General features: G+C 61.8%; 1 protein-coding gene and 1 long non-coding RNA gene across 2 annotated transcripts in view; both read left to right on the top strand.

The window, feature by feature from the left end:
* Positions 1 to 10,354, top strand: part of LOC142819679 (uncharacterized) — a 52,415-nt gene extending 42,061 nt beyond the window's left edge. The window contains exon 8 of the mRNA XM_089772755.1: positions 6,705 to 10,354. Within this exon, the coding sequence (XP_089628881.1) occupies positions 6,705 to 9,254 (2,550 nt within the window). The 3' untranslated portion in view covers positions 9,255 to 10,354. The remainder of the gene's footprint in view (positions 1 to 6,704) is intronic.
* Positions 48 to 2,211, top strand: LOC112544113 (uncharacterized). The gene is made up of 3 exons (XR_016347748.1): positions 48 to 189; positions 1,156 to 1,293; positions 1,996 to 2,211. It is a non-coding gene; the product is annotated as an uncharacterized LOC112544113 (long non-coding RNA).
* Positions 10,355 to 10,976: the final 622 nt, after the last annotated feature.

Here is a 10,976-nt window from a genome sequence, read left to right as displayed (position 1 = left end):
GTTTTCTGTTTTGTTTCTCTGTATGTGACAAAGGCACAATGGTGCAGAAGTTCTACTCCAAGCAATGCCTCAGCACCTATAACAGTGAAATAAAGGGTCCCCTCTCTTTCACGGTGGGAAATGGCTACTACCTGAGGATCAATGTCACACAATGCAACACAGATTCGTGCAACTCAGCCCTACCTCAAGGTACGTTGTGGGTCTGTTTATACTGTCCCTATTTCAGAGCACGGCCCTGTGAGCAATTACGGAGCGTGAGCTGGGTGTGAATCTAGCTCCGCATGTGCCCTGGCCGATGCACATGGTCGGCGGGAGGCGCACTGTGGAAGGGCATTCGCTCAAAGCACATTAATGAACCGCTTCAATATGCCAGCTGTGTGCACAGGCACAGCGAGGCCATGGGACCAGTGTAACTGACACCGGATGGATTTGAACCTGGGTTTGCGTCAGTTTAGGGTAGGACCTGCTACCATCTGAGCCGAAAGCCAGTTGGCTTAGCCCCTAACTAAGCTCCAGCAGTCCCCGACTCGAATCTGCATGCTGGCGGTTAGACGACGAAGCCAGCTGGCGCTCAGCCTAGGTTGCAGAGTTCGCTTGCTCTTGTCTTTCCCTGTGGTCTAAGTGCCACTGCATGGGCAGTGAACCACAACAGGTGTGTGGGTCACACTGACATAGGGCAGTCACACCCCAGGTGCTCTGCACACCCCATCTCTCTTGCTACAATCGGACTGTTCAGGTAGACAAGCTGTAGCACAATTGTATTTGTTCTCATTTCTCCCCTCTATCGCCCAAACTCCATGTACTGAAATGTCAGATGTGAAACACCTGCACTTGGTAGATTGCCCAGCAGGTGTGCGTGTGGGCAGAACAGCCAGGGACAATTTGCCGCCAAACGGGCTGGGGCTGCATGTGAAGGAGGGAGTAGGTACCGGGACAGGCTCAAATCTAAACTTCCCAGAAGCTACCGGGCTCCATCTTCACACTCGCTAGGATCTAGAAATGAGCCAGTGCGGCCATCGCCAACTGTTTGGCCCAGACAAAGAAATGGTGCCCGGCTGCAGGGAGGGGCCCGCACATGCTCAGCGAGGCAGGGCCCCTCCCCCAGTTGGAACGAGGTTTAACGCACCCTATAACCATCTCTGTTTCTATTGTCAGTGACCCCAGACACCACCCCGAACGGGCTGCAGTGCCCAACCTGCTTTGCTCTGAACTCCGATACCTGCAACGGCGTAATAACCCCCTGCACAGGGCAAGAGACCTATTGCCTGGAATTGACTGGCTCTCTGTTAGAAAGTAAGTTCTGCCACCTGGTTTCGGGGCGGGAGTTGCCCAGTAACCTCACACCCCTGGAGTTCCCCAGAGACCTGGTGGGACCCGGAGTCTGTGCCAAGCCCTAAGCAGGTGGGGCTGCCAAGACGGGTTTACCTCCCAGCCCAGAATCCCCCACCCCAGCGATGCCGCGCTGGTCTGGGGGTGATGGCAGAAGGGTCCTTACCAGGGGGAGTGCTGTGAAGTCAGGGATGCAGAGCTGGGGAAGAGAAGCTTGGCTCCCCCTCCCCCACTGCTCTAACCACTAGTCCCCACCCCCTTGATGTCTAAGGTGGAGCTAAGCTGCTGTTGCTTCGTGAGGCAGCTCCTGCTCTCAGTGTGCCCAGGGCTCCCGGCGCTCTGGTGTGGTTATAAAATAACTGAATCGAGCGGGGGGCTGCCGGGGACAGGGAGAGCCAGCATGTTCCACAGGCTGCCGGAGCAGCCCCGACCACAGCTCCGTTCCCAACCCCAGCGCCACACTCCTGTGGGGCACGGGGAAGGCAAGAGGATGCCAGGTGCATGCCCAGTGCTGGCCTGGTGCAGCCAGAGCACGGACCCCCAAGCAGCTGGGAAGGGAAGGCAGACGGGAAACTGCGACTGGTGGGGACGGGGGGGGGGGGGGGGGGAAGCAGAGAAGGACCCAGAGATCCTTGCCCTGAAGACATGGCTGATTTTCCCCAACAGATGCACCCGTATCCGTTGGAAAGGGCTGTGCATCACCATCGTCAACGGAGATTAAACCTGGAACCGTTCTGACTATTTCAAGCCTTGCCGTAACCATCTTGAGTACCGCCTCAATTCCCGCAGAGACAGTGACACTCACCACTGCACTTCCAGAAACAACCACCATTACCACTATAGAAACAACCACCTCCACCTCCACCCCCACCACCCCAGACACTACCGCCGCCACCCCCACCACTACCACTCCGGAGACTACCACCCCCACCACCACTCCGGAGACTACCACCTCCACCTCCACCCCCACCACTCCAGAGACTACCACCTCCACCTCCACCCCCACCACTCCGGAGACTACCACCTCCACCTCCACCTCCACCACTCCAGAGACTACCACCTCCACCTCCACCCCCACCACTCCAGAGACTACCACCCCCACCCCCACCCCCACCACTCCGGACACTACCACCTCCACCCCCACCACTCCAGAGACTACCACCTCCACCTCCACCCCCACCACTCCAGAGACTACCACCTCCACCTCCACCACTACCACTCCAGAGACTACGACCTCCACCCCCACCACTACCACTCCAGATACTACCACCCCCACGCCCACCACTCCAGAGACTACTACCTCCACCCCCACCACTCCAGAGACTACTACCTCCACCCCCAGCACTACCACTCCAGAGACTACTACCTCCACCCCCACCACTCCAGAGACTATGACCTCCACCCCCACCCCTACCACTCCAGAGACTACTACCTCCACCCCCACCACTCCAGAGACTACTACCTCCACCCCCAGCACTACCACTCCAGAGACTACTACCTCCACCCCCACCACTCCAGAGACTATGACCTCCACCCCCACCCCTACCACTCCAGAGACTACCACCTCCACCCCCACCACTCCGGACACTACCACCTCCACCCCCACCCCCACCACTCCAGAGACTACCACCTCCACCTCCACCCCCACCACTCCAGAGACTACCACCTCCACCCCCACCACTCCGGACACTACCACCTCCACCCCCACCCCCACCACTCCGGACACTACCACCTCAACCCCCACCACTCCGGAGACTACCACCTCCACCCCCACCACTCCAGAGACTACCACCTCCACCCCCACCCCCACCACTCCGGACACTACCACCTCCACCCCCACCACTCCAGAGACTACCACCTCCACCTCCACCCCCACCACTCCGGAGACTACCACCTCCACCTCCACCCCCACCACTCCGGAGACTACCACCTCCACTCCCACCACTCCAGAGACTACCACCTCCACCCCCACCCCCACCACTCCGGACACTACCACCTCCACCCCCACCACTCCAGAGACTACCACCTCCACCTCCACCCCCACCACTCCGGAGACTACCACCTCCACCTCCACCCCCACCACTCCGGAGACTACCACCTCCACTCCCACCACTCCAGAGACTACCACCTCCACCCCCACCCCCACCACTCCGGACACTACCACCTCCACCCCCACCACTCCAGAGACTACCACCTCCACCTCCACCCCCACCACTCCGGAGACTACCACCTCCACCCCCACCACTCCGGAGACTACCACCTCCACCTCCACCCCCACCACTCCAGAGACTACCACCTCCACCCCCACCACTCCGGAGACTACCACCTCCACCCCCACCACTCCGGAGACTACCACCTCCACCCCCACCCCCACCACTCCAGAGACTACCACCCCCACCCCCACCACTCCAGAGACTACCACCTCCACCCCCACCACTCCAGAGACTACCACCTCCACCTCCACCCCCACCACTCCAGAGACTACCACCTCCACCTCCACCTCCACCACTCCAGAGACTACCACCTCCACCCCCACCACTCCAGAGACTACCACCTCCACCCCCACCACTCCGGAGACTACCACCTCCACCTCCACCCCCACCACTCCAGAGACTACCACCTCCACCTCCACCCCCACCACTCCGGAGACTACCACCTCCACCCCCACCACTCCAGAGACTACCACCTCCACCCCCACCACTCCGGAGACTACCACCTCCACCCCCACCACTCCAGAGACTACCACCTCCACCTCCACCCCCACCACTCCGGAGACTACCACCTCCACCCCCACCACTCCGGAGACTACCACCTCCACCCCCACCCCCACCACTCCAGAGACTACCACCCCCACCTCCACCCCCACCACTCCAGAGACTACCACCTCCACCTCCACCTCCACCACTCCAGAGACTACCACCTCCACCCCCACCACTCCAGAGACTACCACCTCCACCCCCACCACTCCGGAGACTACCACCTCCACCTCCACCCCCACCACTCCAGAGACTACCACCTCCACCTCCACCACTCCAGAGACTACCACCTCCACCCCCACCACTCCAGAGACTACCACCTCCACCCCCACCACTCCGGAGACTACCACCTCCACCTCCACCCCCACCACTCCAGAGACTACCACCTCCACCTCCACCCCCACCACTCCGGAGACTACCACCTCCACCCCCACCACTCCAGAGACTACCACCTCCACCCCCACCACTCCGGAGACTACCACCTCCACCTCCACCCCCACCACTCCAGAGACTACCACCTCCACCTCCACCCCCACCACTCCGGAGACTACCACCTCCACCCCCACCACTCCGGAGACTACCACCCCCACCCCCACCACTCCGGAGACTACCACCTCCACCCCCACCACTCCAGAGACTACCACCTCCACCCCCACCACTCCAGAGACTACCACCTCCACCTCCACCCCCACCACTCCAGAGACTACCACCTCCACCTCCACCCCCACCACTCCAGAGACTACCACCTCCACCTCCACCCCCACCACTCCGGAGACTACCACCTCCACCCCCACCACTCCGGAGACTACCACCTCCACCCCCACCCCCACCACTCCAGAGACTACCACCCCCACCCCCACCACTCCAGAGACTACCACCTCCACCCCCACCACTCCAGAGACTACCACCTCCAACTCCACCCCCACCACTCCAGAGACTACCACCTCCACCTCCACCCCCACCACTCCGGAGACTACCACCTCCACCCCCACCACTCCGGAGACTACCACCTCCACCCCCACCCCCACCACTCCAGAGACTACCACCTCCACCCCCACCCCCACCACTCCAGAGACTACCACCTCCACCTCCACCACTCCGGAGACTACCACCTCCACCTCCACCCCCACCACTCCAGAGACTACCACCTCCACCTCCACCCCCACCACTCCAGAGACTACCACCTCCACCTCCACCCCCACCACTCCAGAGACTACCACCTCCACCCCCACCCCCACCACTCCAGAGACTACCACCTCCACCTCCACCCCCACCACTCCAGAGACTACCACCTCCACCTCCACCCCCACCACTCCAGAGACTACCACCTCCACCCCCACCACTCCGGAGACTACCACCTCCACCTCCACCCCCACCACTCCGGAGACTACCACCTCCACCCCCACCACTCCGGAGACTACCACCTCCACCCCCACCCCCACCACTCCAGAGACTACCACCCCCACCCCCACCACTCCAGAGACTACCACCTCCACCCCCACCACTCCGGAGACTACCACCTCCACCCCCACCCCCACCACTCCAGAGACTACCACCCCCACCCCCACCACTCCAGAGACTACCACCTCCACCCCCACCACTCCAGAGACTACCACCTCCAACTCCACCCCCACCACTCCAGAGACTACCACCTCCACCTCCACCCCCACCACTCCGGAGACTACCACCTCCACCCCCACCACTCCGGAGACTACCACCTCCACCCCCACCCCCACCACTCCAGAGACTACCACCTCCACCCCCACCCCCACCACTCCAGAGACTACCACCTCCACCTCCACCACTCCGGAGACTACCACCTCCACCTCCACCCCCACCACTCCAGAGACTACCACCTCCACCTCCACCCCCACCACTCCAGAGACTACCACCTCCACCTCCACCCCCACCACTCCAGAGACTACCACCTCCACCCCCACCACTCCAGAGACTACCACCTCCACCTCCACCCCCACCACTCCAGAGACTACCACCTCCACCCCCACCACTCCAGAGACTACCACCTCCACCCCCACCACTCCGGAGACTACCACCTCCACCTCCACCCCCACCACTCCGGAGACTACCACCTCCACCCCCACCACTCCGGAGACTACCACCTCCACCCCCACCCCCACCACTCCAGAGACTACCACCCCCACCCCCACCACTCCAGAGACTACCACCTCCACCTCCACCCCCACCACTCCAGAGACTACCACCTCCACCTCCACCCCCACCACTCCAGAGACTACCACCTCCACCCCCACCACTCCAGAGACTACCACCTCCACCCCCACCACTCCAGAGACTACCACCTCCACCTCCACCCCCACCACTCCAGAGACTACCACCTCCACCTCCACCCCCACCACTCCTGAGACTACCACCTCCACCCCCACCACTCCGGAGACTACCACCTCCACCCCCACCCCCACCACTCCAGAGACTACCACCTCCACCCCCACCACTCCAGAGACTACCACCTCCACCCCCACCACTCCAGAGACTACCACCTCCACCTCCACCCCCACCACTCCAGAGACTACCACCTCCACCCCCACCCCCACCACTCCGGAGACTACCACCTCCACCCCCACCCCCACCACTCCGGAGACTACCACCTCCACCCCCACCACTACCACTCCGGAGACTACCACCCCCACCCCCACCACTCCAGAGACTACTACCTCCACCCCCACCACTACCACTCCAGATACTACCACCCCCACCACTCCAGAGACTACTACCTCCACCCCCACCACTACCACTCCGGAGACTACCACCCCCACCCCTACCACTCCAGAGACTACCACCCCCACCCCCACCACTCCAGAGACTACCACCCCCACCCCCACCACTCCAGAGACTACCACCTCCACCCCCACCACTCCAGAGACTACCACCTCCACCCCCACCACTCCAGAGACTACCACCTCCACCTCCACCCCCACCACTCCAGAGACTACCACCCCCACCCCCACCACTCCAGAGACTACCACCTCCACCTCCACTCCCACCACTCTGGAGACTACCAGCTCCAGCCCCACCACTACCACTCCAGAGACTACCACCTCCACCCCCACCACTCCAGAGACTACCACCTCCACCTCCACTCCCACCACTCCGGAGACTACCACCTCCAGCCCCACCACTACCACTCCAGAGACTACCACCTCCACCCCCACCCCCACCACTCCAGAGACTACCACCTCCACCCCCACCACTACCACTCCGGAGACTACCACCTCCACCTCCACCCCCACCACTCCGGAGACTACCACCTCCACCTCCACCCCCACCACTCCAGAGACTACCACCTCCACCTCCACCCCCACCACTCCGGAGACTACCACCTCCACCCCCACCACTCCAGAGACTACCACCTCCACCTCCACCCCCACCACTCCAGAGACTACCACCTCCACCTCCACCACTCCGGAGACTACCACCTCCACCCCCACCACTCCAGAGACTACCACCTCCACCTCCACCCCCACCACTCCAGAGACTACCACCTCCACCTCCACCCCCACCACTCCGGAGACTACCACCTCCACCCCCACCACTCCAGAGACTACCACCTCCACCTCCACCCCCACCACTCCAGAGACTACCACCTCCACCTCCACCACTCCGGAGACTACCACCTCCACCCCCACCACTCCAGAGACTACCACCTCCACCTCCGCCCCCACCACTCCGGAGACTACCACCTCCGCCCCCACCACTCCAGAGACTACCACCTCCAGCCCCACCACTACCACTCCAGAGACTACCACCTCCAGCCCCACCACTACCACTCCAGAGACTACCACCTCCAGCCCCACCACTACCACTCCAGAGACTACCACCTCCAGCCCCACCCCCACCACTCCAGAGACTACCACCTCCACCTCCACCCCCACCACTCCGGAGACTACCACCTCCACCTCCACCCCCACCACTCCGGAGACTACCACCTCCACCCCCACCACTCCGGAGACTACCACCTCCACCCCCACCACTCCGGAGACTACCACCTCCACCCCCACCACTCCAGAGACTACCACCTCCACTCCCACCACTCCAGAGACTACCACCTCCACCTCCACCCCCACCACTCCAGAGACTACCACCTCCACCTCCACCCCCACCACTACCACTCCAGAGACTACCACCTCCACCTCCACCCCCACCACTCCGGAGACTACCACCTCCACCCCCACCACTCCGGAGACTACCACCTCCACCCCCACCACTACCACTCCGAAGACCACCACCTCCTCCCCCACCACTACCACTCCGAAGACTACCACCTCCACCCCCACCACTCCGGACACTACCACCTCCACCCCCACCACTACCACTCCGGACACTACCACCTCCACCACTACCACTCCGAAGACTACCACCTCCACCACTACCACTCCGGAGACTACCACCCCCATCCCCACCACTACCACTCCGAAGACTACCACCTCCACTACCACTCCGAAGACTACCACTCCCACCCCTACCACTACCACTCCAAAGACCACCACCTCCTCCCCCACCACTACCACTCCAGAGACCACCACCCCCTCCCCCACCACTACCACTCCGAAGACCACCACCCCCACCCCCACCACTACCACTCCGAAGACTACCACCCCCACCCCCACCACTACCACTCCGAAGACTACCACCCCCACCCCCACCACTACCACTCCGAAGACTACCACCTCCACTACCACTCCGAAGACTACCACCCCGACCCCCACCACTACCACTCCGAAGACTACCACCTCCACTACCACTCCGAAGACTACCACTCCCACCCCTACCACTACCACTCCGAAGACCACCACCTCCTCCCCCACCACTACCACTCCGAAGACCACCACCTCCACCCCCACCACTACCACTCCGAAGACCACCACCTCCACCCCCACCACTACCACTCCGAAGACTACCACCTCCACCACCACTCCAGGGACAACCACTAGAACTACTGCCACCATTGCTCGCAGTACAACAACCACCCAAAAAACAACCATTATATCTGAAACATCCACCCCCAGACCAACCACGATTAGCAAAACAACAACTGACCCCATCTGTGGCGCTAGTTCAGTTCTGGGGAAATTCTCGCGTACCTTGTACCTGCCTCTCCTTACTGGGATCCTGATGGTGAATCTCTTCTCCTGAGCCTCTGCGCTATATGGACCATGTAGCGCCTGATGCCTTCCAATTAAGGTCTGAAAATCTGAGCTGCTCCCTTCCTGAGGCTCCTCCGTGGTAGAGTGGGGATGCAAAGGGGATGCTGTATAACCCTGTGGTGAGGGGTGCCCGGTGCATGGGTGTGTGTGTATTCCAGTACCTCACCACTGGCTGGAATCGGTCTGTGGTAAATTCACTGAATAAACTAGCACTGGAAATAGAAGTCCGCCAATTTGATCTGTTCCAGGTGCCCGTTGCCTGCCTAGCCTTTTTTAATCTGGGGCACGGCTAGACACCTTAGCCAAACAACGGTTTGTCTTTCCAGGTGTATGTTTTTTATATACCTGTATCCCCCCTCAGCAGCAGTTCCCACCCACTGTTACCAGCCCGTGCTGGGCTGAAGGGTCAATGTCGGAGCCTCTCTGCCGCGCCCTCAGCACAAACATTAGTAGCTGAATCTGGGCTGGAGTCCTGGGACACTGAGCACAGGGGGCATCTCCCTTGGCACATGGCCATCCCCCCTCCAGAGCTCAAGCGGCACCAGCATGGGCCCCTATCCCCGAGCTGTGTCTGGCCCCTCATGGCAGCTGCGAGGATGCCCCAAGAGCTAACAGGCCTCCCGTAGCTGGGGTAAGAGACAGCTGCAGGGCAGGGAGAGAGGCCACTTCTGGAAAAGTTAGAAGAAAGCGACACAGCCTTCCTTCCAGGTGGAATTATTTGTTACCACGCCCTCCCTCTTCCACAGAAAAGTACCCGCCAGCCCCTCCCGGGTGTGTGTGGGAGGGGAGGGGGGAGTCATGTGACCTCCTGAGACCACGCACGGCTCAGACTGGAAGGAGAAAGGGGCTGTGACAGGTGACCTTGAGGGACATGCCCTGGGTGGCCTCCCCTGCACATTTCAGGCCCTGGCCCATCCCAGGTTCCACGTCCCCAACTACACACGAGTGACACCCCAAGGGCCCGGAGCGACGCGGCTCCAGCGGGTGGTGCCGTTATGACCAACAGGTGACACAAGGTTTGTGTCCACAGGCTCTGGGAGCTGCGCACATTTGTGCCCATCAGTTATGGGGTGTGGGGGACTCATCCCTGGGTGGATGGAGCAGCTGGCTCAGGCCGTAGGAACAGCACATGAGGCAGAAGCCCTGGGTCCCAGGCCTGGCGTGAGGCGGGAGCGGCTCCCAAACCCGGCGAGCACAGGGCTGGGCTGGCAGAGCCCCCATGCTAAGGGTGCTGGGCCCCGATTGCTCCTGCAGACACGTCCTGCAGCAAGTGGTGCTGAACAGCCCATGTACAAACAGCCCCACGGGAACAGGGCCCCCCAGCTCTCCGGACAGAGATCAGGATAACGGAGACGTGTCAATCCGGGGCGGGGGGGGGCGGAGAAATTGTTTTGTGTCGGGGGCCACCAATCCAGAGAGAAATCAGCCAGGGGCCGCACATGAGTGAGAAGCAAAAACCCCCAAATCCTCTCACTGATGTGGCCCGGCTGAGAAGCAGGAGGACACCTCAAATCCCGCCCCCCCCCAGAGTCAAGGGGGGCCAGGCTAGTAGCCACTCCGCCACCCCACTGTGGGGTGGAGCACAGAGGGGCTGGAGCACCAGTACATGGACTCACCAATGCTGGGCAGGCCCCCAGGCCTGAGGTCCCCCACCTCATCCAAGGTGAGGGGTGAGAACCGGCCAGATGAGGGGCCAGTCACTCCAGGATCT

This window comes from Pelodiscus sinensis, chromosome 22 (assembly GCF_052426305.1).
Source record: "Pelodiscus sinensis isolate ZL-2025 chromosome 22, ASM5242630v1, whole genome shotgun sequence".
NCBI lineage: Eukaryota > Metazoa > Chordata > Testudines > Trionychidae > Pelodiscus > Pelodiscus sinensis.
Note: the sequence above shows the minus strand (reverse complement) of the source record. Positions and strands in the feature narration are given on the sequence as shown.